The 27,804-nt window shown below is 37.7% G+C and overlaps 1 protein-coding gene across 1 annotated transcript; it reads right to left on the reverse strand.

Annotated features, from left to right (window-relative positions):
- Nucleotides 1–1,926: 1,926 nt before the first annotated feature.
- Nucleotides 1,927–27,543, reverse strand: MAK (male germ cell associated kinase). The gene is made up of 14 exons (XM_075142683.1): nucleotides 27,255–27,543; nucleotides 25,991–26,045; nucleotides 24,932–25,053; nucleotides 23,806–23,885; nucleotides 21,869–22,001; nucleotides 21,606–21,777; nucleotides 16,054–16,221; nucleotides 13,978–14,298; nucleotides 12,651–12,841; nucleotides 11,979–12,109; nucleotides 10,154–10,285; nucleotides 8,160–8,234; nucleotides 6,762–6,890; nucleotides 1,927–3,474 (listed from the first exon to the last, which is right to left on the reverse strand). The coding sequence occupies exons 1-14, from the start codon at nucleotides 27,353–27,355 to the stop codon at nucleotides 3,320–3,322; spliced, it is 1,965 nt and encodes a 654-aa protein (XP_074998784.1). The 5' UTR covers nucleotides 27,356–27,543; the 3' UTR covers nucleotides 1,927–3,319.
- Between the last annotated feature and the right edge of the window lie 261 nt (nucleotides 27,544–27,804).

Genomic DNA, 27,804 nt, shown 5'->3' on the forward strand with positions numbered 1-27,804 from the left:
AACAACCCCAGGCAACGCTACAGGCTTGGGGAAGAGTGGCTGGAAAGCTGCCCAGAGGAAAAGGACCTGGGGGTGCTGGTTGACAGCCGGCTGAACATGAGCCGGCAGTGTGCCCAGGTGGTCAAGAAAGCCAAGAGCATCCTGGCCTGTATCAGAAATAGTGTGGCCAGCAGGAGCAGGGAGGTGATTGTGCCCCTGTACTGGCACTGGTGAGGCTGCACCTCGAATACTGTGTTCAGTTTTGGGCCCCTCACTACAAGAAGGACATGGAGGTGCTGGACCGTGTCCAGAGAAGGGCAACGAAGCTGGTGAAGGGCCTGGAGCACAAGTCTTGTGAGGAGCGGCTGAGGGAACTGGGGCTGTTTAGCCTGGAGAAGAGGAGGCTGAGGGGAGACCTCATCGTGCTCTACAACTACCTGAAAGGAGGCTGTAGCAAGGTGGGTGTTGGTCTCTTCTGCCAGGTAACAAGCGATAGGACGAGAGGAAACGGCCTCAAGTTGTGCCAGGGGAAGTTTAGACTGGACATTGGGAAAAATTTCTTCACTGAAATTCCAAGTTCCAAGGTCAGGCCTTGGAACAGGCTGCCCAGGGAAGAGGTTGAGTCACCAACCCTGGAAGTATTTAAAAGACGTGTAGATGAGGCGCTTAGGGATATGGTTTAGTGGGCATGGTGGTGTTGGATTGACGGTTGGAGTCGACGATCTTAGAGGTCTTTCCCAACCTTAATGATTCTATGATTCTCTTTAAACTACTGTACGGGTTATTTGCCTCTTCGTATTGCTTTTGAAGCAGTAATCTTCTCTGGAAGTAAGATGCAAACATAAACGCATCTCCTGCAATAAAGTGAGAACAGCCACGATCCAGCAGTTTTCTAATTGTATAATGCTGGTCTCAAATCAGGTAACTTGCAAATTTGGGCTGCAGTTGTCCTTTAATGGAATAAAGACAATAGAAAGCAGGGAATTGGACTGATAAGCTTTTAAACTCTTAGACCAAAGCATTAAGCTTTGGAAAGCAGTAGCTTGAATTAAGAACTGCTGGTAGAACTCGTTACCACTTTTCATGTTCAAGAGAAACAGTAGTAATCCAGACAAAGGGAGGAGAGAAAAGCTTGAGCCTTATATACTTTTTAACCCCTTGGAACTTTATCAGCATATACTAAATTTCTTGAGCATTAGACGGCATTTCTGCACTAACAGTTCAATGTGTATCAGTGAATCAGAGTTAAAATGACTGTACAAAGCTTTTTAGCCTCTTATTACTGTTTTTTCTTGCTGTTTATGAGAAGAATTTATTAACACTTGTCATGCTTTGATTATGGACAAGTAAATGCTGTTATGGTTATGTCAAAGCCGTTTCAATGTTCACGAGCGTATGGTAAGGACAGCATGTTTCTTCTAGCCATATTTGGTGCCAAAAATAGTACCTATTTATTTTTCTGCTTTAGGTGACTTATGGACATGTGAGCTATGGACACATTATTAGTGAATTCCTTGACCAGACTGTGATTTTAACTAACTCACTGGCATCTTGTACTAGAGATGAGTGATTCGTTTCTCTTGGTTTTTAATTATAAAACCAGTGCATTTATGCCTGTTATAGAAAGTCTGAGGTTGTCCTTCATTGCCATAGCCAGTTACAGATATATTCTACAGATAAATTAAGATGCATTTAAATAGCATAGGGCCATCTGTTAATATTAAGGGAATAACAAATACGTAGGACTAGACCAATGGCAATTGAATTAAAGTCTCTAGTGCATTACTAACCAGATATCCCTATCCCTATATATCTCTTCCAGTATTAAAGTGGCATTTTCTTTAGGTGCAATTTTCATAACAAAATACTTGACTTTTTGGTACAACTGTTTTAGATTAAATTGATTTCCAGTAAGTTAACATAACCCATATATTATGGCACACTAGGTCAACAACAGGATTTCAAATTTTTATATGCAGTTATAAAAGCCATACAAATACATTTTTTTTTTACAATGCTTAAAGTAATCATTAACAGCTTTAAAGAACATACTCATTTTGTACTTTAAAATGGCAGGTTTAATGTAACTACTAAGTCTAAAGCATCTATTCTAAATGTAGTTGTTAACAGAATTAGCCTAGCTCAGCATCCTAAAAACAATTTATTGTACGTTGCAAGGTCCTTTGCGGGATATTACTATAAAACTTAGCATAGAAGCCAGGGAAAGTACTGAATGAGCATATAAACAGTGAGGTATTGTATTATTAAAGTCTGTGTGTGTTCTCAGGTACCTAAGCTGGCCTTTAAGATCTAAACCAGAAAGCAATGTCTTTGAAGAACAGCGCAATATCCTCCCTCATGTAGCTTATTCAACTTCCATAGTTTAGTTTGATCACCCAATAAAGACATGTAGAAACAGGAGTTTACTGATAATTTATACCTTTTTTGCTAATTCACCCTTAAAATGACTGACAGACTGCAGTGATTCAGGTTCCTTAAAATGTCACTGTGACACTCCTTTGACAGGACAGTTATAAATCTCCACAGATCTTTGACCAAAAATGGCCATAAGTTAATTATAAATTATAATCTAATTTTTAGGCTTCACTATACCTTGGTGAGGTAAGTCTAGCATTCAGTTTAACTATTTTCCAATATTGCTATATCACTCTATAGCAATATATGGGCCAAGTTTTTAGACCTTGCTTGTGTAGTATTTATCAGTGGATTGCTTATGTCCTGCTACAAGGAGTTAAGTGGATTGCTTATGTCCTGCTACAAGGAGTTACGATCTCATTGCTATTATGAATATTTGCACATTACAGACCCTAAGTAACTCTTAGGTACAAGTGAGTTCTGAAATCTTTGTATGAGAGCACGGTGTTCTTCACAAGGCCCGATCTATGCTTTCACTCTCATCTTTCTGGTAAGGAACCAGCCAATACCTGAAAGCCTGGTGCTGCTCTGCTTTAGCCCTGCTCTAGCTTGTGTACTTGAAAGCAGGCATATGCCAATAGTGGACGTTGCATTGGGCGAACAACCATGACAGTTGTTCTAAGAGTATGAGGATAGGAGATCCATCTATAGAAAAATGTCAAGTGGAATCTACTTTGCAGTAGTTTTGGCAATATGTGTTATAAAATACTTCAATAAATCCTACTTTACAGCCAGTATTTTATGTAGTATTATATGTATTACACAGGTAACAGAACACAAGGTCTTTTTTTTCTTCTTTACTATTGCATAGTCTTAGGAAAAGTGAGAGCAAGTAGGCATTTCAGGTTTCCACCACAGGAGAACTGAACATAGCTCAGGCAATATCTATATAGGATGGCATTTTCTATCTGTTTCCTCCATATTTGGCCACCCAGTCTGTTCTTCCATGTACTGGCTGAATTGTTGGTGGGCGAGTTAAAATAGTCATGGTTTTTGCTGCTGAATTGAAAGTAGGACCTGGTAACTGAGCACGAGCAGCTTTGGTTTTCCAGGAACAATCTGAAAGGAACAAGAACTCAGGATTAGTTATGACTCAACAGGGATTTCAGTCCTTTACAGATACAGGAATAAGAGCTTAAAGATGATTTGTGGTACTCGAGGATGCTAAACAGCAGGATGCTTTGGTCTCTGATATGCTGTCTATGCTTGCTTTCAGATAAGGTTAATGTTTCCTATAGTTCGTGTATCTTCTTAGTAATTCTCATCTACTGGATACTTGTTTTGCAACAATCCTATGAGAAAACACTGAGACTGAAATTCAGTGGAAAAACTGATGTGTATGTCTACAACTCTGTATCTCCTATTACAAAATGGCTACAGAATGGAAGTGTTCTTTCCTCTATCTCAAATACTTGAAAAAGCATATAATTATAACATTGCTAAACTTATTAAAACCCAAACAGCCTAGACTGAAAGACAGCTTCTGCAGACCCTCTTGTTCCTTTTGAGATTTTATGCCTTTTATTCCCCTCCTGCTTAGCTGAGAACTCCTGGTGTACCTGGTGGCAAGTTCTCTTCATCTCCATTTCCTGTTTCTCTATCGTTTTTGTAGGATCTGTTCCAAGTCCTTGGGTTTTTTTATCCCTTATGTTGGCATCCACCTGGTCTCAGGCACTGGTAGTAGTGCACTACTATATTCCCAGCCTTCCTACTCAGATTTGCCCTTCACTGCATTTCACAGATAGCCACTACTTCCTCAAGCTTCATGTGATTAAAGTAATTGCCCTGCTGCAGGGGCTGACTGCTCATGGTTTTCTTCATGTTCATCACCAATTCTGCCATTTTCCCAAGCCTTTAAAGTCAGTCATTTGGGACATCTCTTACATATAAGAAGAAATCCTGTTAGGATTTGTATATATAAGAAATATATATACTCCTGCTATACCTTACCATTGTTGCCTTAGCATTCCTAAAGTATGTCCTGCCCCTTCCATTCCTACTTTCGTAGTTTAGTCTTTTCTTTTTAAATTTAACATGTTACGGAGGAAAACCACCTATTTTTGGTGGTATTTTTCAATTGGGTTGAACCTGTTCAGGAACAGGTGAGGATCAAGACATTTAAAAAGGAGGAATCTCAAGGAACTGAAACTGGGGGTCAGGTCTCCACCTCTTTGAAAACTAATACTGTTCTTTTTTATTGTAGGCTAGCATTCCCTATCTTTCATCAGCAAGTATGATTCCAGCTTACCTCTCTTGGCAACGAAGGTCACTTTTTGTGGGTCTTGGCATTGCGTTTTCCTCAGAGAAATTGATCGTTTATACTACATTAAATTATTTAAATCATGGCATTAAAAAACTTAACAGAACAAATGAAGAGAGCAAAAACAATTGAGAGCATAAATATTTCAGTTTCAATAATACAAAGCAAAGGGTCACCAAAAATGTTAATGTTCAAATATTGACAGATAGGAGATAAAAAAACCTGCCATTTGTTTCATCCTTATCTCTCTTCCCATGTAAGTCTGCAGAGGTTAGGCTAAATGTGAGGGGTTTAAGCAACAGGATTCTTGCTCTTCTCCAGGACATGGAAGAGTCTCTTAATTGACCTCCATCTGTCAGCCTTTCTGACTTTTACTACACATTTTCCATTTCTAATTACAGATTAACAGTGAATTTATTTTCCTTTGGATCACCATCAGTAATTCCTTTTCATTCTCGCTATTCACAGCAGTCTAGAGATAGTTGCAGATTTCGTACTCCTGTGAACTTCTTGATCCACACACTGCGACAAATCAAAACTTTCGTTGTTGTCTTCCAGCGGTGAGTTGATAAGATAACGAAGTGCAGCTCCAGCCTTCCCTGGTGGGTTTCTGATCAACTCAGACGCAGAATATGCATACATCTAAGCGTATTTTATATATGCGTGCCATCTCCTTCCTTCCCTCCCTCCCTCTCTCCTTCTCAGAAGTCACTTGCAAGTTCCTATGGGAAACAGGTAACTCAAACGAGCAAGTCAGGAAAAAGACAACATTATTAAGCAGGACCACATCAGATTGGTCTGCCATAGGCCCTTTAGTTAAACAATTCACGATTAGTTTAGGGCCTTGCTATTTCCCCTGAACTAACTAGAGAAGTGTGCTGTTGGGTTTTGGACAACGGCTCTACAAACCAGTTTCTCCTGCATCCTGAGCACTTCTGTTCATCTTCTCTGAATCAGAAACATACCAACAAAGAAGGTGCTCAGAATGTCATCCATACCGCAGAGGATCCAAGGTAACAGTTACATTCAGAACAGATTCCACATTGTTTTTAACTGACGAATGGAACAGTCTTTCAATGTGTTTGTTAATGCAATGTACAGCTACATGATTACTGTATCATAACTATTAAGAACTGGTCATTTGCCTTCTCTTGTTTGGCTTTTACCTTCTATAATGTAGCAACATTGAAAGTTTTACTTCACAAAGCACTCTTGTGATGTTTCATGGGTACAAGAGTAGTGTCATCTCCGTATCCGCAGACTTACATAGCCAACATAGTGAAATAAAGACACAGTGAAAACCTACCTTACATGACCACTGCCAACTAGATAGGGCCAGTAAATAAGAAAGCAAATAATTTTAATTTACTGCTCATACCGTATCTGAGAGCAAATGATTTTAATTTACTGCTTATACCATATCTCTAACATTATTTATGAATTTACTAAGTCAATTGATGAAAGTCTTTGCCTTTTTTGAAATTGTTGAGGCCACTGTAAGCATGCATCAGCATCGTTCCATTGCACTGAGTGACATTAAACTGATTAAAGACACACACAAGACGGCCCCAAGCTACATGAAAGTCACTGTCAAGAAAATTCCTCCAAATCCACTCGAATATAAGGCTTTTTTTTAAACTTGAATTCATCTATTTTGCATACTTACTAGTTGGTGACTGTACCAATTCCTACTAGCTACATAAATCATGGATTTATATTTGTGTCCAATCTGTATGACCATTTACTGTAGAGTTGTGGAGTTACATATTTTTACAATTCTGCTTAGCCTTTCACCACTAATGAACAGTAGTTTAGCAAATGGTCCAAACCTTCTAGAATTACAAAACATTTGCACCTTTATTTTCTCTTTTACCTAACAAATAATAGTAGAAATATTTTCTCTGGGTATTGGGACTGCCTCTAGACACCTACATTCAATTCACTTACATTAAGAACAACTTATGCCCAAGAATTTTATTTACAAAACTTGAGGAAAACCTTACTAAGGGCTAATAAATCTTGTAGGAAGCATGGGAAATGAACATTTCTTTGTCTCAGATATGTATGGTAAAAGGATGTTTCTTACCTGATACAGGTGCACCAAGAGGAGCTAGCTGTATCCGTTGTCCAGCTGATCCAACTTCTTTTTTATGAAAGGAAGGGATATATGCTCCTGATGGGTTGTAAGCAGCACCACTTACAAAGCCAGGATTTCCTGTTGACATTACAGAGTTTTAGCATTTTCAGTTGCATTCAGAAAACCTTGCCTACTTTTTATAGTCACTTCAAAACGTATTTGCAGTATCACAAGAGGAAGTATGAGTATTCTTTAAAAACTCCCTAGTGCTTGTCTGTCGAAAAAAAGTACGTATTCATTCTTTGCTTTGTATATTAGTTGGACCCTTTACACCTAACAAACTCGCTAAGTCGCACATCCAGTACATCTGATACGCTATTCAGCGGGAATAAAAATGACAGAGCAGGATGAACATTTCATTAGTACTTTCCTTAAACTTAGACCACATGGAAAGGTTTACACTGAGTTTTAGAGCAAGGCAGGATCTTACCTTTTACTTACAGCTACTTACTTTACCGGAAGCTAGTTTAAGCACTTTGGTATTTGAAAACTAGCGCTCAACAGTATTCTTGTGCTCAACACGTTTGGCCTAAATCTATCTGACCACTGCAGTACAAAAGAAGGGGTTCTTGCTGTAGAAGTATTCATCCATCAGGCATCCAGGAGGTCTGGCGGCAGGTGTACAGGCAAGCACTCATGGCCATGATGTCAGCAAGTGTAAGCATGGCCCAGGCTGTACCCCCTACCTCAAACAACACATACCTGGTTCTTCATAAAGGATAAAGTCACTGAATCATTTGTCCTGGGTATTGAGTTCAAAAAACTCTCTGAATAGTTGCAGAGGGACGTATCACAAAGGCAGTACACACCAGCGGGGTCAGAAACTGGGAGAGAGGTGAAACATTCCAGCAGCTTTACACTGCTCGCAGCGGACTGTGTTTAGCCATAAACTAGGCTGCCTGGAAACCTGAGTTTCCACCCTCTTACACTAAGGTAACTCCACCAAAATCTATGCAATCACAGCGCTGTAAAATCAGTGTAACAGAGAATCAGAATGCAGTCAACGGTGCAAGTCCCAAGTGCTGTTATGAACAAGCAGACCTTCAGGAGAGATGCATATGCTGCTGCTTTAGGATCGCTTCTTCACCACTATCCAGCAACAGTGCAGTGACATGCTGTGGATTATAATTAGGGTAATAAAATATTCTCTGTCTTTTAAAGCACAATAAGTGCCAAGAGTCCAGAAGAAGTCACAATGAAGAGAGCAAGGTTTGACAAAACAGCTTACAACTGAAAATGAAGTATATGATCATCTGGAATCTGCATTGTAAGTGCAATTTTTACAAGAAAATGTAAAATATATATATGCAATGTGCAAAGAACCAGGCTATAATTGCTATAAATTACCTTTTGGATCCTCTAATTTTTCATTCAACTTTTCTTTGCATGATAGCTTTTCAATAGGTATAATTAAGTTCTCATCTGTAGACAAGGAAAATGAAAGGAAGAAAAAGATGGAAAGACAGAGCTTTAGAAAAAGTGTATGAAGAACCTGGCTAGGTGATGTAAAAGAAATGAGGGAAAACAAAGCAAGAAATAATAAATATCTAATGTCTCAATCCTGTGTTTTCTCAAGCAGGAAATGTTACTCTAACAAGTTACTTTACAAGGTTCTTTCTAATAATGGAATAAAAATGTGATTTATGAACAATGCGATCACATTGCAGTCACACAAATACATAAATCACAAGGCTTAAGCACTCAGGCGTATCTGCAAAGTTGACTGATCATAACCTTACAATTCTTCGTAAATAAAGCATCTGTAAGTATTTGCTCTTATCTTATTTCACCTTAGGGAAATGTTGTGGATGAGCTAAAAAAAAAAAGCACTTAAATAAACTAAACATAGTTATTTAAACAGTAAACAGCACAGTGTCAACTTTCAATTCTGTCAATATGAAAAAAGAAAACAAACACAATTTACATGTGTTGTATTTCCGTGATCGGTGCTCCAGCTATACTGGTTTTATGTGTGTCTGTCTTAGATGTTGTTGCCTCCCCAGTATATGAAACGTCACATGCAATTTAAGATACTGATGGAAATAATACCAAGTATTTTCAAACATACAAAATAATGAGTTTTTTTCCTTTAAAGTTTTGGTAGATACCCAAAGTAAGACAGTAAGACAAAAGCGGGATTTTTACCATAAGCATTCATCTTATTTTCAGTGCAATTCAATAGGTAGAAGTCTAGCTTATTGGTGCATACTTTTGGAAACAGCTTTTTGCCTCTTTGTGCCTAATTCCCTTGCAAGACTATTTTATGAATATATTAATTAATTCTGAGGCACCCAGATACAATATTTCGGAAAACAAAAAGGTACATATGATGATTGCTTAAAAAAGTCTGTTCCATTCCATCAAAATTCTGGTAGGTGCTGTTATTTTTCCACTTCCTAAAATCTTTCACATATTTCAGATTAACGATTTACAGCTCACCTGACTTTCAGAGGGAAAATCAGCTTTGTTGACACTGCAGAATGGCTACTAAAGTTCTATTAAAAAGGGGTGCAGCATCTGCATGTAAACAAACCTTCTAAAGTTCTTTCTGTACAAGCATGTAAGGCTAGGTGGTTTATTGGCATTAAAGTATTTGGGAGTGACTCATGCTAGCTGGACAATGGCTGCAAAGTTGTTAACAAGGAAACCTCCCATAACAGGGTGATGGGTCTATGTACTTAAAGTACATAGGGCTGAGTGGTCGGAAGATAGATTTTAGTCTTGAGTCTGGTGCTTTCCCCAGTAAAATCTTAGATAAGCCGTTTAACTAGTCTTAGTCTTCACTCTATAAAATGCTGACAATAGTGTTCTTCACAAAACATAGTACCAAAAGGCACCTTACTGCAAGTTCCTTGCTGAAAATAAGGGGACTTTTCATGCAGCAAGGTATTTAGGACAAGGCTAGTAGATTGTTAAAAGACATGCTTAGAATATTAAGCAGCACTTTTATTACATGAGCACACCACCCACCATCTTGTTTTCATACCTGAGACTGCTGTTTGATAGTGTTCCACGGCACACTGACTAGGCAGTAATGAGGTCAAACTATTTTCTTAAATTAACACAGTAAAATAATGGTCTAAGAGGATTATGGACAAAATTTATCTTGACGGAACTTTATAATAGGGGCTGGTCTATACTTCCTTTGTGCTCTGAAAGCAAGATACATAGTTTACATCTGAAGAAGTTGTTACTTTACGAGTCTGTCGTTAAAACAAGAAAAAAAAATGTTAGCCTAGAAGCTAAGCCTGACAACAGAAGTTAAACCAGATGGTCTTAACTAAATTAATTAAACAAAGTATGATGAGATATAATGTGACCACTTTTAATTACACTTTTACCTGTAGCATTTCTGTTGAAAGTCACTCCTCCTCCAGTATGTGCCAGCGGTTTAGAAAACAAGTGGTTGTTCCAAGTTCCATGTGATCCTTCTTTATTGACTGCTACTAAAGAGACACTCTTAGGGTTTACACCTTAGAAAACAAATTATGGAAAATGTTATAAATATCATTTTTCAAACAATTCAACCAATGAAAAATGGACATTTCTAGAACAGTCAAACGCTGAATTATTTGTGCTGTAATGTAAACACCATTAATGTAAAAGAATAATGTCCATCAATCAGGTTAGATTTTTCAGCCAAACCATGAAAACTAGAGACACTGATTTAAGAACAATTCTCTCCATGCTTTCAAGAGAACTTTTAAAAGCCTTTTTAGTGCAGTTACTTGGTTTCTATAAAACCATAATCTCATTATTGATATTTTTGACTCTCAAACAATTAACACAAATTAAAAATACCTATCAAAAACTAGCATTCTCATGGCTGAAAATAAACTATTTCTTCAAGAGGTAAGTTAAAAAGTAGGACAAAGAGGTTCTTGTTACTTCAGCATGTTACGAGCATTACAAGAGTTAATGGGATTACACAGCATGAAAGTAGCTTCCAGGTCTAGTGGTAACAGAACTAAAGTAATGCAGATAAATAACAAGTATGATTCTTGGAGCTATTATTCTCTTAAGAGCTGATATTAATTATTTTTTATATCTATGCCTTTCTCATTGAAAACTCCACTAAAACCAAAGAGACATTAGAAGAAAAAAAAAGATTAAAAAACATAAGAAATATAGATGAACTTTCCATTTGTGTTACCTTTAGATAGGGAAGCTTCCCCGCTACTTCCCCCACCCCTTTATTTTTTCCCTTTTGGACTTAAACTCTTGAGGCTCTAGGCATCCTATTTAACATTCAAGAAGTGATTCAATATTCAGAAGCCATCGCTGGCTTAATGAATTCCTGAGAAATTAGTGATACATTGTAACAAAACAACTTGCCTGACAATCAGGAATTCCTCTGTGAGCTACCTGAATTCTCATATATGGATTACAGTAGAAGTCATGATACACGTACTGTAATTGTGCAAACCATCATGGCAATAAAGAAAAGATACTAAGTGAGACACCAAGGCAGTCATTTGATTATAGAACGTATTCAGAATACTAACTGAAGGCAACATTCCCTTTTCTTTCTCCTCCTTCCCATTCCTATTCCTAGCAATTACATAATTTCATGTTATTTTCCTGATAAAATCACCCAGATTTAGACTAGCTATCTATTTATTTTTAAGGAGGATGACTGCCTTGGGAAGGAAAGTGAGTGGTGAATTCCTACCAGTGCAAGTGGCTGATATTTCTAAACACTTCCTACCAAGAAGGGTAATTCTGCTTATCAGAACTTTTAAGTTCAAAAAAACCCAAACCTCCTGATATTGCAAAACTGAGAACAACGCACTATATATTTATATATAGGTAGTTTCTTTAGTCCTCAAATACACTTGCTTATGGTCAATCAGGATATATTCCTAGGAATCCAAGAGATCTTGGATTTGTATTACTGAGGGTTTTATACATTACTGGTCATAAGAGGGCCTATGAACTTTTATGGTGTACAAGCAGCGTTGAGCTCCCGTCCATGTTTACATAGCCAGGACCTTCTGCATCAATTGTGATAAGATATGTTCTGGGAAAGGTATTTAGTCCAAAATTTGAAAATCTAGCCTGGTTATGAAAAGTGAAATTATCCAGTGTGAAATCTAAAGTTTAAACTTACTGTACATAGATTGTTCTCAGCTTGTATTTTCCGTATGTATTGAGTTTTATCCTTACCAGGAAGATATCTTGATTGTCTTAGATAGTACTGTTTTGCTGATGTATTTGATCTTCCAGAATCATTTCTCATCAGAACCTTATTTTCCCCTCCTGGCTGGATACAGCATGAAGCTTTTGGTTCTGGCACACTGAAAAACCAAAATGTTCAACCAATGTGACCAACAACTCCAGCTCAGAATACCACAAGCTGACCCTAGCCTGAGGAGTACACTGCTCTTCTCTTACCCTGCCTTCATCAGTAGAATTTATTCCCACAGAAAGTAACAGCCAAATCTCATACCTCATGAGAGTTTGACCTGGGACTTCAAAGAAAAAAAGTGTATCCAACACTACTGAATAAAACCAAATGTGGGTATCTGTAGCAGAACTTTCCCTAACTTAACTGACAAAGGATATTAAGTTAGTATATCTGATTTTAGTAAAACACACAGTTTCTTAATAACATGACAAACATCTAAACCATACAGTGCCTGAAAACAAATTTGATTCAGTTTGGATATTACTGGCGCCATATCAACACCACACCCAAAGCTGGTCTGCTCATACAGCTCTTTGCATTCTTGCAGACTCTTGGTGACTTAAATTTTAGTAGATTTGTCTTAATCAATCTATAAATCTACTGGAAACTGTTTACTAAAAAAATTGCGATTTTATAATTATAGGACTTACCTAAAAAGACATTCCTTGGTTTTCTTTTCTTTTAACAGTGCAATGCTAGGCTTCTTTGAACATGACATTCCAAATTCAGTGTCATCCAAGTCATCCCAGCTATCCACAGCCTTTACCAAAGTCTGACCCCATCGTCTTCTGCAGCTTTTAGGACCTGCTGCACCATTCTCAGGGCCACTAGCTGCTTGTTTCTATTTGAAATAGGAAAAAGCTTCAATTCAATTCTAAAATTTTATATTTTGTATCTAGTTCACTTCCTAACTACCGCTTAAGAACTTTGAGATAATTTTTCCCACTGTGTTGTGCCTATTCTGGTCATAGAATTAGAATGATTTTAAGCACAAAACATAATAATGATGCTGGCAGGTATTTTGACTTGTAGTTTTTTTGGACTGTCATCCTTAAATTGCTCAGATCTATCTGAAGTAGTGAAGTTAATGTTCTATTTGCAGAGGCAGTTCAGTGCTCAGCCTCTGCTACTGGTATCTTGCTGAACTCCTGCTCTCGACAGCGGCAGATGAACTGTCAAGAAGTAGGGCATAGTGGTGCAGAACATTCACAGCAATCACGCTCAGGGTTTATGAATGCCAATTGCCTTGGCCCCAAAGTAAATACAGCAAATAACAGGAGTTAGTCAGGACTTCCCTTAACATTCTCTTCTAAAGAAATTATTAAATTTTAAAGTTGTCCTTTCACCTGACCGTAGTTTGCTTTCCAGTATTTTCTGAATACCTGTTATTTTTAACATACTTTATATTGTAGTTCAGTGGGTATAAGTGGAAAGCAAAATGAAGATTGTAAACCAAAGTTTAATATTCATCTTGCTAAAAATCTTACAAGCTTAGGAATTGGATGAAGTGTCAAGTTCCATGTGATTACAAGTGTTGCTCACTTTGCAGCTATCTACTAGTAGCCAACAGGCGGTAGTCGGAGAACTACCATCATAAACAAGACTCTGAGCTTTCTCAGGTATTTTCCTGCTTGAGGCAAGTGAAGTTCTCTCTTTCCACTTCTCTATTGTATACTAAAAATATTTTTGTGAATTGTTTCTCAAAGGTCAATAAACGATAGTTGTTGTAACTACATTACTGCATAGGCACATCAGTAAAAGCTATTATAAATGAACATACATTGTTGTTACAGGCAATCTATTCTTCTGATTCGCTGTAAAATTTCAGTAAGTGGCCAGTAATATCCTTAATTAGTCCCTAATTACCTCTCTGTATTTCCTCTAATAAAAAAGTATGACAATTTTCAAGGAATTACCTGGTTGAATATAGTAAGAACTTTGAATAAAACCACCTGAATATTTATTGAAGAAACTTACTGGCGATGAGTTTTTATTGATAGTTGGAAAAAATGGTTGTGCCTGTGGCTGCTGCTGTTTTGGTACTTGCTGGTTAGCTGTATTCTGAGGCAACTGAATTTGCTGGAGAGGCTGGTGGTTAACCTTTGACAGGGGCTGTGGCTGTGTTTTGTCAGGTACATCAGGTGAAGACAGAGGTTCTGGCTTGGATATAGCTTCCAGTTTAGGTAAAGCTGGCTTTGGCTCTGTTGGCTGAACTGGTTTAACAGGAGTCTGCTTCTCCAGATACTGTGGAGGAGGTCCTAAAACTTGGCCAACTTGAAAATAAGGGTACTTCAAAGCCTGGAGAAGAAGATATAACATACTAATTTTACTTCAAAAAGTTGACTTTGGTAACTTCATCAAGGATCTAAGCAGGTTTCTGAAGCATTTGAGCAAGCTCTACAGCACAAATGCAAGATGGATGCATAATAAGATCATATGTAAACAGTGTGTATTGATAACTGTCAGTTCTGTATCTTAAACCCTTCCCATCGTGTAATTTAGTAAGATGGATCCACTTGTACATGTTACAGCAGTCATGTCCTTTCTTTCCCTCCTTTACTTCTAGGTTTTGTGGAGTCCGTGTTTTGAGGTGCATTTTACATTCAACACTATTCTATAATCATGCAGTAACAAATTTCAATCTTAAAACAGGTAGCCTCCACTACCTTTACCACATGCTTTATTACATATTTCCACTGCTAACTACGTTTTGGCAACTTGATGAACAGCTTTGTTTTTTAATTTAAAAAAACAGAAGTGTGATGATTGCCATTTAATATTAATGCATGGGTTTTACAATTAGAGGATGTTAATGAGCAAAGTTTCCCCTTCATTTTCTTATCACCAGCTTTCCCCGTTTTTGTTTTGCTCTGAAGTACATTCACTGTGCTTGCTGTGCCTTCATGTTTATTAGGAAACTACAGCGTCTGTCTTCAGGCAGATGTGCATTTCATTCTTTTTCTCTGACCTTTTCATGTCCACCGCTAGACACACAGCACAGACATACCTTACTAACACAGCTCCTCCTATGTCAAAACAACACACTCTGCTACTCCTTCTGGGTAGGGTCCTACTCTTTGTTAGTTCTCAAAGAGATGTTTTGCCTCAGCTGCACTTGAGAATTGCTGCCTTTGTACACATTTCCATGTATGTCCATTAAACTCTCCCTTTTGGCTGTGGATTACACAACTGCTGCAGCTGCTTCCTTGACAACTCATTTGGGCAAAAGATGGTTATTTGCTTTCATAAAGCACCATGCAGTATTCTGTGTAGGGATATATAGCACCGGACTCCAGTTAGATCTCAGTGACTGTAACAATAGATATGCTTTATAAAGTGGAGAGGAATGGTTGCTTTACTTGGTACCATCTGCTTAACCACTTCTGAATCACTTTATGAAATCACATTACATCCACCTAGGATAACTTGCAATATGTCTTTTTTCTTTCCCAATTGTACTCCCCTTTTATACCTTCTAAATAGGATTGCATTAGGTATGAATACCTAAAAAAAAAATCAGTAGAATGTAACCATCTTTGATACTTGAAATATGTTTTTAAAAATTAACTTCAAGAAAGACTGTGACCTGTGTGACCTATTGGTATGTTCTTCACAAAGTTCCTTCTTTATCACTTAGTACAGTTTAGGTCCCACCTCCAAGGAAAAATAATCCTTAGCTCTTCCATACTGCATTCCATCTGCAGCTCCACAAAAAGCAAAGCTTAATTTTCAGTATCGCCCATCGTACATATGGGGGAGGAAAAAGGCGGCAGTAGAAGTGATTTGTAGTTACAATTCAGGAAACTTGCAGCGCAGATTTTTCTCTGTCCTGTACAGAGGAAGTTTTAGAATACGCCAATAGATAAGACAACATTGCAGAAATAACTAAAGAGTTTATGATATCTGCTGAGACAGGTTTAAGAACTTTCTCTCCTCACTACTACTCATTTCTCTGGCCATCAGTATTATGACAATCAATTGGTTTCTGTATATACAATTTTTTAACAATGCAAGAAAATTCAGTCTTATACTTAATCATTCAGGTGCTCAGACCTGACTTGCTGTAGGTCTCTTCTTTGGATTCCAGTTCAGCATATCACTCATAAGCTGTATTGCTTCATTGCTTGCATTTGGGATGAGAGTTTTTAGGCTTATAGGGACACATTGTGGGAAACGGAAATTCATGGCAGAAGCAAGGTGGTATCCTTCTGGCCAGTCACTCTGTTTCAAAGGAAAGAAAAATGAGTGCCAAAAAAGAACAGACGATATAGCTTTGAGGTATTAGATCAAATTTAATTTTATGCAGCTTGAGTCACACTTGGTCTGCGTAGCTCCTTCCTATATAGTGGAAAACGGGCATTCCTATTTTCCATTACAATTGTTACACCACCAGTGAACGCAGCATCAGTCTCCAATGGCAGTCCTTCTCAAGCTCTCCTGTAGGTAAAGGTGGAACTGTCATTGTGGATACCACACTTGGACATATTCTATCTGAAGAAGAGAGTGCAGTACCAGGAGCAGTGCCGAACATCCCATCTACCACAGAAATGAGCTCAAACAGCTGACTTCGACATACCTTCTTTATGGGAATAGCAGAGGTGAGGCCCTTACACCCAGCAGATCATGGTTGTGTAACCGCGATGCAGCCTATATAATATACCACTGATTCCACCATTAAGATTACAGTTACAATGATTAATGTAATGATTAAGTTACAACTAGACACTACTACAACAGAAAAAAGCCATGACCACCAGATGAATTTTTTTTTTTGCGTGTTTAACTTTCCAAAAGTAAACCCTGAAGTCCTTAGTTGCTTCATAATTGCATTGTTTGAATACAGAATCACAGGATTATCAAAGACCTCAAGAGATCCTCTAGTCCATGCTCTTGTCCCTTCCTGACAGGTATTAGTCTCAAAAAGCTTCCAGTTTCTGGCACTCCACAACCACTCTAAACAGTCTATTCCAGAGCTTAATTCTCCTCAAGATTAGAAAAATGTAGATTTTTCTTACGACAATACAAGACCGTTGCTGAGTGTGCTATCATCCATGGACACCACGAAAGACTATTTCTTTCTTCTTTCTAGAACAGCCTTTTTATACATTAAAAGGTGTATTTCTTCTCCTTTCTTCCAGTCTTCCTTTCTATAGGCTAAAGAAACCCAAACAACTGAATTCCTGGGTCTAGGCTTTTTAAGTTTTTCTTCTTCTCTGGTGTATTGGGTTTGTGTGGCAAGTTTTTGGTAGCAGGGGGGCTACAGGGGTGGCTTCTGTGAGAAGCTGCTAGAAGCTTCCCCTGTGTCTGACAGAGCCAATGCCAGCTGGCTCCAAGACGGACCCGCCGCTGGCCAAGGCCGAGCCCATCAGCGACGGTGGTAGCGCCTCTGGGATAACGTAGTCAAGAACGGGGAAAAAACCATGCAACTGCAGCTGAAGAGGGGAGTGAGAATATGTGAGAGGAACAGCCCTGCAGACACCAAGGTCAGTGAAGAAGGAGGGGGAGGAGATGCTCCAGGTGCCGGAGCAGAGATTCCCCTGCAGCCCCTGGAGAAGACCATGGTGAGGCAAGCTGTCCACCTGCAGCCCGTGGAGGACCCCACGCCACAGCAGGTGGATGCCCAAAGGAGGCTGTGACCCCATGGGAAGTCCGTGCTGGAGCAGGCTCCTGGCAGGACCTGTGGAGAGAGAGGAGCCCGCGCTGGAGCAGGTTTGCTGGCAGGAGTTGTGACCCCGTGGGGGACCCACGCTGGAGCAGTCTGTTCCTGAAGGACTGCACCCCGTGGAAGGGACCCACGCTGGAGCAGTTCGCGAAGAGCGGCAGCCCGTGGGAAGGACTCACGTTGGAGCAGTTCGTGGAGGCCTGTCTCCCGTGGGAGGGACCCCACGCTGGAGCAGGGGAAGAGTGTGGGGAGTCCTCCCCCTGAGGAGGAAGAAGCGCCAAAGACAACGTGTGATGAACCGACCGCAACCCCCATTCCCCGTCCCCCTGCGCCGCTGGCGGGGAGGAGGTAGAGAACTCGGGAGTAAAGTTAAGGCTGGAAAGAAGGGAGGGGTGGGGGGGGAAGGTGGTTTTTTTAAGATTTGGTTTTATTTCTCATTACCCTACTCTGATTTGATTGGTAATAAATTAACCAATTTCCCCAAGTCAAGTCTGTTTTGCCCATGATGGTAATTGCTGAATGATCTCCCTGTCCTTACCTCGACCCACGAGCCTTTCATTATATTTTCTCTCCCCTGTCCAGCTGAGGAGAAGAGCGATAGAGCGGCTTTGGTGGGCACCTGGCATCCAGCCAGGGTCAAGCTACCACATCTGCACTCTGATTTTTCTCTCTTGAAAGGCAAAACTTATAACTGGATATAATATAGCAAGTGGAACAGAAAGATCAGTTCATATGTCAGTGGACAATACTCCTTTCTCTACACACTGGTATGGTATTTGTCTTTGTTGCAACAAAATACTGTTGACATACAATGCACTATATAGCTCCTACATCCTCTTCTACAGATGTGTTAGCTGGATAATTATCCCCAGATATTTAGGTGGCTGATTATTCCTGCCTAGGTACAGCACTCTACACACTACTGAAGAAAACTTTTAAAGCTACATCTCTAATTTTTATAAGAAACTCTGAATTCTAATCTTGTCTTCTAACATACTGAATCCTTCCCAGCCTGCTATCTACCAACTTAAGAAGTAAAATCTATTCCATCAGAAGGCCTTTAATACAATCTATCTTTCATTTTGAATGCAAACCAGTAAATCTTACTCTCTAAATAAGGCTTTCAAAACAGCTATGCACTTATCATGCAGTTTGTTTATATAAATATGCTGATGAGAATGTTATTAGAGACAGCGTCAGAAGCCTTACTGAACACAACCTATAATATTAGTGCTTCTCCTCTATCCACAAAGCTTGTTACACTGCTACAGGAGTAAATTGGATTAATTCGATAGAATTTGGTCTTAAGACACCATGTTAGCTATTACTCATCTTCTTATGTACATCAACAACTTACGCAATTTTAGCTCTGTTAACACAGTCTATGGTAATCAAAGAACTCAAATATAATTATAAACCAAGTTTGGTTAAAGTAAGTCTCAAGACTTCAAGTGATTTCCTATTCCACCTCGGAGAATAATTTGTTCATTTAAATTAATGGGTGGTAGAGTCTTTCCTCCTCCACTGCATCCCCCTCCTTTACTGGAGTTGGTGACATTCTGTCTGCCAGAGGTAGTGATAAAGGAACGATTTAGAACAAAGTAGCAAGGGCTGAGTGTTGAACTGGTGAAGTACAGGGATAGCGTGAAAATAGTACAAGTACAAAAAAAATGAAAAATACATTTCAATTTATAAAAAAATGAATTTGGAATTATTTAAAATGACATTGCCAACCTTCAACTAATGAAAATGCATTTCATTAATCTCTCCTTTTCACATTGTCAACAGCTTTTTCATTAAATTGGCATACTCCTAGTATGCCAGTACTTGTATGGTGCAACTTATTGCTTTATTTATAAAATAAATAGATAAAGCAACTCCATTTATAAAATAAAGCAAAATAGTTGCCTGTCACTATTTAAAAAAACCAAACTCACAGAAGTCATTAGTACGGTATTACGGACTTAAACAAAGGAAGGCAAATTGGAATGAAGATAGCTTCTGGGCGTAATTCCTGTAATTCCTTATTGCAGGATAATGGAATAAATGAAAATGTATGTCTGAAAAAAATACTATTTGTAACACTATCTGCAAAACCAGACTATTAAAATAACTGCTGGTGTTTTTCAGAATGCAGAACAGTACTTCACTTGTAACACATGCATCATTTGTTGTGATAATTCCGATCATAATATTTACGTACTCTTCTTACACTGTGATCTCCCTGAAGAATGCCTTAGCATTGTGGTAAGGAGATAAAATTCCCAAGCCTGCCCAGCAGATGACAGGGGCACAAAGGAACTAATTACACCTTCCTGATCCTAGAGGGCTGACTTACAGTGTCTCTAACCCTTAGGGTCTTTAGAAGAGGCTACAGTTTTCTCTGAAATACTCAGTTGGTAACGCTCCCTGCTTTCCCAAGCAATCAGCTTGCTAGTCAGGAAACGACAAAGTGTAAACAGATATGATTTGCTTCTGTTCAACTGCTTATAAGGTTAGAGAAAAACCACAGCAGACAGCTCAGTACTACTCTGCTACTACACGCAGTGAAAATCTCTCTCTCTGATCTCCCTGCACTTCCAGAACTTGTTTATGCTATACACTAAAAATGTTCCAGAAGTTAGTATGTTGTTCTCTTTCACGGATACTCTTAATATACATCAAAATGTTCTTCTTACCATCCTACACTTGTGAGCTGCCTAAGAAACATAACATCTGTTTGAAAACTCAAGTCTTAAAATAGCGCTCATATTACACATTATTTCTAATGCACAATTGTCATAGCAAGCACTGTTTCACACATCATCGCAATTTTCACTCTAGACTCAATTTTCACTTCCACAACATGTCGTCTATAACTCTCCACCTCTGACCTTTTACTCTCTGCTCTGCCATGAGTTGCGCCTGTTTCTCAGTACGTTCTCTTGGGTGTTTTCCCACCACCTCAAGCGCTGCATGTTCCTAGCTAAGCTTAATCTATTTCTGTTTTAAGTTTTCTGTTCCTCACCTCTCTATTGATAAAAGCTCCTTTACTGGACAAGAATTATGCTTTATTTTATATTAGTAGAACACCAATGACATTGATGTTTTTCTCTCCCACCCTTAGGCTTTCCAGATCTGACACTGTGTTCAGTCAGTTATTTCACAAAGTTCTGTTTGCGCTCATAAAGTACTGATATACATCTGCCATCTCTTATTCTCAAAAAAATATTTATATTATATGGTCTTTTTTCAGTTTATTCAAAATTTTGAAGGTAAACTTACTCTTTTCTTGCATGTTCATGTATCCATTTGCTAAAACAACTTAACTGAAGTAAATATAATTGCATACATTTTTATATATACAATCCAAACCTTTCTTGTAATTTTAAATATTTGAAAATAATTGTTTCCTCTCTAAAATACCGCACATTTTTCCTCCATTACTTTTTATTGCTAATAATATTTTATGAGATACCTGTGTTTGAGATCAAATGTTTCCTTTATGCTTTAAAAATAAGAAAAGCGTAATTTGTCTTATTTATGATATCTTCCATAAGCTCCAAATTCTGGGTACCAGCCTTGAAGAATTACACTTTCAGGAAAGGAAAGCAAATCGGCTGTGGCAAAATGAAATCCTAGAAGACTTCTGATTTTCTTCCGAATATGCATAGCTTTAAATAACTACATTAAACAATTTTATCTGGTTTTCATCAGAGGAGAGCAAGGCTACTCACAATGGCATGATATACAACAGATCCTAATATACCACAAAAGACTAGCACTACATGCCTTAATGGAAGCTTAAAAGAAATACAGTTGAGAAAACCTTAAGTCTGCAGGAAACTAACCCGATAACTTATATGTATGTTCTGAAAGAGAGATAACATTCAATGTTTTATAGTAATTTTACTTAAATTTTTTTTTTAAAATACTATTGTGTGAATTTTTCTAAAAGTCTTACCTTCTTCGGAGTCCCTAATACTTGGCAAATTTTGAAGATTTCATCTACTTCACTTGTGCCTGGGAAAAGAGGTCTTAGTGTGTATAATTCAGCCATTATGCTGCCAACTGCCCACATATCAATAGGTGAGCTATAAATAGACGATCTTAGCAAAACTTCAGGAGCTCGGTACCTATGAGGATGGAAGGAAATAATAGATAAATTGAAATGGTAAGAGAAAGGTAATTAGTTAAGGTAACGTATTAATTTCTTAATATACTTACCACCTGGTAGAAACATAATCTGTATAAGGTGGCTGAGATCTTAGTTCTCTAGCCAAACCAAAATCTGCTATTTTCACAAGTTCTGGTCCAATACAGAGAAGGTTTTCAGGCTTCATATCTCTATGAAAAAATCCTATAGAAGACCAGACAGAAATGAATGGAGAATTATTGTGTCATCACTTAAACAGCAACCTCTAATAGAGTAATCAAAAATTTACTTTGGGATGTTTTGGAAGAAAACAGCTTCTTTTTTTTCCTTTTTCTCTTTCTTTTTTTTTTAATTCAAAATAAATGAATGGTAACCCTCCCCCCAACAAGCACACACTTTTTCCCTCCAGTGATTATTACACCAAGTGTTCTAAAATTAACAAATGTAAACTGTCATTAACACACTAAGGAAAATTAATTCACTATTGCAGCAATATCAAATAACAAACCAATTTCAGAATGAAATCTTTTGCGAAAATTACAACTGCTTTGTCACTTTTGGATAATGGAAAATTGAGCAATGGAAAATTGACACACTTACTTGATTTATAAAATTCCTTGAATGATTTTTAACTAGTTTATTTATCATTGTGACAACAATTTGCAGACACAGACATATAAAAGATATCAAAATTCTGCTCAGGAATGCTAATATTAGTAATGCAGGCACATAAAGTTTCTTTAATGCTTAGTGTTGGCTTGAGTACCTATATACCTGGACAGCAGTTAAGCTGCTAAGCAAATCAATTCTGCAGCTTAACTGGTATACACAATTAGCTATAATATAAATCAATTTGATTGTAGCAAGCGAATTTCAATAAAGCATTCGATTTCTGCATGCAGAAGCTGACAACCACTGTAAGAAATTGGCTGAAATTATTAGTGAAATGTAAATGTTCAAATTTATCATACCCGTTATTCCCAAATACTTATGGTCAAAACAGAATATTAATATTGTAACTCAGAAATGGCAGTTTTTCTTAAATTCTAATTTTCTCATTTATTTCATGTAGAAATGAGGAAGGAAAAGAGGATGCTAATAATCAGAGAACAGTATATGATCTTGATCAGAAAGACATAAAATGGCAGTTTCTGGATATTTGATAATACTGAACAGAACTAATTATTTAATTGAATTCATCAACAGGCCTTGTCAGGGTACATGAAAGCCAGAGATCCCTGGGAACATTGTTTCTTATTTCATTTTCAGCTAGTATTTTATTGCCTTTGAAAAGTTTTAGGGATACCAATGTGATGTGAAGGACAAGTACAAAATAAAATCACTACTTTTTTAAATGCAAAGAAGCTTAATACCAGTATTTCAGAACGCAGTTTGCAGACAGATATTAAACATGAGAATTAAAAGTTTTGTAAATGCTGTGAAACTTTTTGTTGTTGTTGTGATCACCCAGCACCTCTTATTTAGACTGTGCTTGTAATTGCTAGAAAAGTCCCAGCTCTAAAGATACTTAAATCCAGGTTGTATTTGACAAGGAGGCTGTTTGAATTTCTTAGTGAACAAGTTATTTAAGTACTTTTTTAGATGTAGGGTATCATATTAGTTATAGTATCTCAAGACAGCAGAAACTGCCATCTGTAAAGTATCAATGCTCCTTAGATAGATCTTTTTGAGGAAACAGAAATGCATAGTATAGCACAGCATACAGGTTTCTTTAGTTTATTCGTCTGGTAACTAAGGTGGAAAAAAAGTACTGAACAGTGTATGAAAAATACCCTATGCTTTCAAAAAGAAAGAGGAATATCTGATTATAGAACAAAAAAGTGTAACTTCAGGTATGGCTTAAAAATGCACCATACTTGAAGCAGATAAGAATTTTTATTAGAGATAATTAATAGCTTTTGCTAGATATTTTTATGCATGTTATTACTGTGCATTATCTTATTTCCTAAAAAAGTGCTACACAGTTAAACTCTAGTATGAAACCTACCGTGTTTATGGATAAAAGCTAGCCCTTGTAATATCTGATACATCATGTTTCTGATGACTGACTCAGGGAACAACTTGCTTCTGTGAAAAAACAGATTAACAACTTCACATAATTAAAAAAAAAAGAATGTATTTTCGAACATACGTATTTCTTCATTTTGCACAACACATCATGAACAGATGAAAACAGATCCGTCAAGCCTTGCACACAAAGAAAGACAGATGCAACTGGCTCTCATCTCAAAACTCACTTGCTGCCAGGCCTTAATTTCACTCACTTTAAGTGGTGCACAGGGACTTCTCTGCAGAGAGGTTCATGATCCTATCTTTCTGTAGAAGCCAGCTGGCCAGTAGTGTGCTTGACCAGATGAAAACAGAATGCACAGTAATGTAGCAAGGAAGAGAGACCGCACAGTGCAGCACTGTGGTAGGTGTGTTACCCAGTGGCACCCTTAAGGGAACCCTGACTGAGAGCAATGCTTGTCAGCTGCAGGGTAACATTGCGCTAGTATCGCTAGCGGCTGTCTCAGGATGCGAACCTAAGAGCTTTGCACATCAGGAGATAAAGGTGCATGACAACGTCTGAAGGAAACACACATTAAAGGAAAAAGAATTCAGCAAAGAAAAATGTTATTGAAAAGGCAGATCCTATTCCAAAGTCCATCCTGCAAGCCTTGCTATGTACTCTTTGCCAAGATTGCAACATCACACAGTTAGTCCATACATAAGTCTTTCTTACGAGCATGCACGCATGTACATGCAGATGACCATCCCCACCTTAAGCCAAATCCATGAACAAAAGCAGGATGAACAGTGTTTATCCAATCCTTCATACATTAAAGTGAAGGCTAATAAAGAAAAAAAAAAAAGTATTTGGAATTTCTCTCATGGCTCTACACACCAAAGACACGCAAACTATCGTGTTAACAACTGAACAAACTGTTATTTCCAAAAGCAGAGCAATGCAGAATTCTGCCCTCAGGTAAGCAGGCGCAGCAGCTCCTGTTCACATCAGTGGGGCTGCAAGAAGAGCCAAAACCAGAAATTCCAATGTGTTCTTCAAGATAGCATAAGAATCATTAAATAAAGCATGATAGCACACTATTTGTTCTGTGAAAGAGACATACCTGTCCTTCATTAACTGATAGAGATTTTCCTTCATGTATTCAAATACAAAGTAAAGGTGGTCATTTTCTCGTATGACTTCTTTCAGTTTTATTACATTGGCATGATTTAGCTTCTTCAGAGACTGTAATAGAACAAAATATGGCTTCAGATAACTCAACAGTGACTTTAATTCTTTATCAGAACTAAATTTTTAACACGTAGAAGTTTCTAGCACAGAATTTACAAAACATATCCATCTGATAGTCCGTTTTTATCTTGTAATCTCTGTTTAAAAGAACAACAAACCAGCATTTTAAATTAATTTCAAAATAAAAGCAGCAATGATATTAATAGTAGTTTAGAACTTCTATTTCGAGGGATTACATCATAGCTGGAGTGAAGATTAACACAAAAACCTAACTCTCTACAGTTCTGAAGCCGTAACAGCTCTTGCTCACAGAACTCAAGAAAACCCAGCATTTTTTTTGTTGTGAAACTTTCATGAACAAGGAGTCTCTTACAGGTGTTCTTTTTGGAGATACTGATTACGTGCAATCTCCACTAAGTTAAACCTAAATTATGGATACCCAACTCCTTTGTTAGGGAGTTTTGTATATACAGAAAATCAGATGCCTGAAACAGGGGATGACTTGGAATTTAAGCCCAGGATTTCAAGTCTTATTCTATCATGTGGCTAGCCAAAACTCCCAGTGCTTTCTACAACTGCCCCAAATACAAGATATAAGGACGGGATATACAGCTAGAAATCTGCCAGTAAAATGAAAGAGCAGGATGGTAAAACACAGAAACATACACACACACAAAATCAATTTCTTTATCTTCTCTCAAAGACAAGAGGCTTGCTTATGAGACATGGCCACTGCTTGAGAATAGTGGGATATTCCACAACGCAGCAGGAGCTCCAGCAGTGCCAGCAGCCCATGGTTTTGTGGAATCTGTCACCCCCATTTAAAGAGTTCAAAGAGTCTGGCCTTATGCTTGGACATTGTAGATGCCCTTTTCCTTCAAGCAAACCTAAGCAGACACTGTTTTTAAATGTGGTATGTTCACCACTTTACCTTGACTTCTCTCAGATTCATACATTCATCCCATGAATAGAACTTTCTTTTCATTCTGAAATACAAGTCCAAGATAAACTACTTTCAGTGAACAGTACAGAATGCTTTAGAACAATTATGTGTAAGGCTGCATAGATACAAACATGGATATTCGGTGTTGCTCGGATCTTGGGATGGGGTTGTGAATGTCATGTTATTTGCTGTGTCTCTGTAAAGTTCTAGCAGCTAGAGCAGGGAGATTTAAACCCAAGATTTTCATTTAAAATAAACGTATTTCCAACCAAAACTGTTCCCCCTTCAAATCCTAAACTTAAAAAAAAAAAAATCACACCAAAGAATTCCAAATCCTAAAAACATGAGAACAAAAAACACTTCCCACAAAAATATTCCTTTTGCCTAAAAATAATGAAAATAATCAATTGCAGATTTTTTTTTTTTTAAGCTTAGGTTAATATTATTAACTTAGGTGACAGTACTAGGAGTATATGGAGAAACCTGAAATTCTCAGAAATTCTTAAAACAAAAGTCAGTCAATTATATTACAATTATCTTCTTGCAGTAAAACCACAAATGGAGAAAAAAATCAGCAACATACTATTTCTGGTATTTCAACTTACGCTTTACATCCTGCTTGCAATTCTGTAGGAATACAAGAGGAACTTCCCTACCCCTCTAGAACAATTTTTGTTGTTTTGTAATAATCTTTTTAGGCAAGTATGACATCACTGATGATTATGCGCAACACAACTTTATTAGATCCAAGGAGACAGCCTTTATTTATCTCACCAGATTGTTACCTGGTATTTATCATTGTAACAATATCTGAAACTCAATGCAGTATCTAAAAAGATTTGGGGGGTGGGAAGGTATTTCAAATCTACCCATTAAGACGAGTATTCTTACAATTCATATAAATAAACAAACTGCACATTCAGTTTTGCTTTTCGTTTGGTGTTAGCCTAACAACGTTTTTAGAAGGAAGCATATTCAAACGGAAAAAAAGCAGCATGCAATTTTATAAGCCAAGATAAATCAGTAACTTATACAAACTGATGTGTATGTCTCTACTGATCTGTTAGCTGAAGTCTGACCCACGATCACCTTGTTAAGCATCTTAATTAATAAAATTAATTTTGTTATGTCAATTTCCTTAAAAAGAAAAGGGACATTTTTTTCTATTCTACACAGATGGCAGACAACAATAAAGTTAAAAGTGAAAATTAAGCTTTTGCAAGTACCTTTACTGATTTTAGATGTTACATACCTTTTGATAGCCACAAGTTCTCCTGACTCGTTGCTCTTCCCCATCAACACACTGCCATAGGTGCCATCACCTAGTTGTTTCATGATTGTGTAACGGTTCATTTTTTTTTTAAGATCCGGATAGCCAAAAGATTATGAAATTCTAAATGTCTTCTGTTTTATTAAAGGATTCTATGCTCTTTGATTTTCTTAGAGAAATCTTCCTCCAGGCTGTTTTACGTTGGTGAGTGTCTTCTCATAACGCAGCAGGATATTCACTAGTCTCCTCCAAATTATAGCTACTTTGAGATCCAGAGATAAAGTTTAGGAGACAGAAGAACATGGTCATTCTCACATAGATCCTAAAAAAAAAAAAAAAAAAAGAATAGAAAAATATGTAATTTTACAGTATTTTAGGAAAGAGACACTCTACTATTTGTATCTAACAGTAACAACCTCCAGATCTGTACGCTTTCTTTAAATAGAACACTTCAGTATAACTATTTCCCTTAAATCCTTCAAACCACAGAAGGTGCCTAGTCTAGGATTAGGGTTAGAGTAAGCAGGAACTG

The sequence above is a fragment of the Calonectris borealis genome, chromosome 2 (assembly GCF_964195595.1).
Source record: "Calonectris borealis chromosome 2, bCalBor7.hap1.2, whole genome shotgun sequence".
NCBI classification, from domain to species: domain Eukaryota; kingdom Metazoa; phylum Chordata; class Aves; order Procellariiformes; family Procellariidae; genus Calonectris; species Calonectris borealis.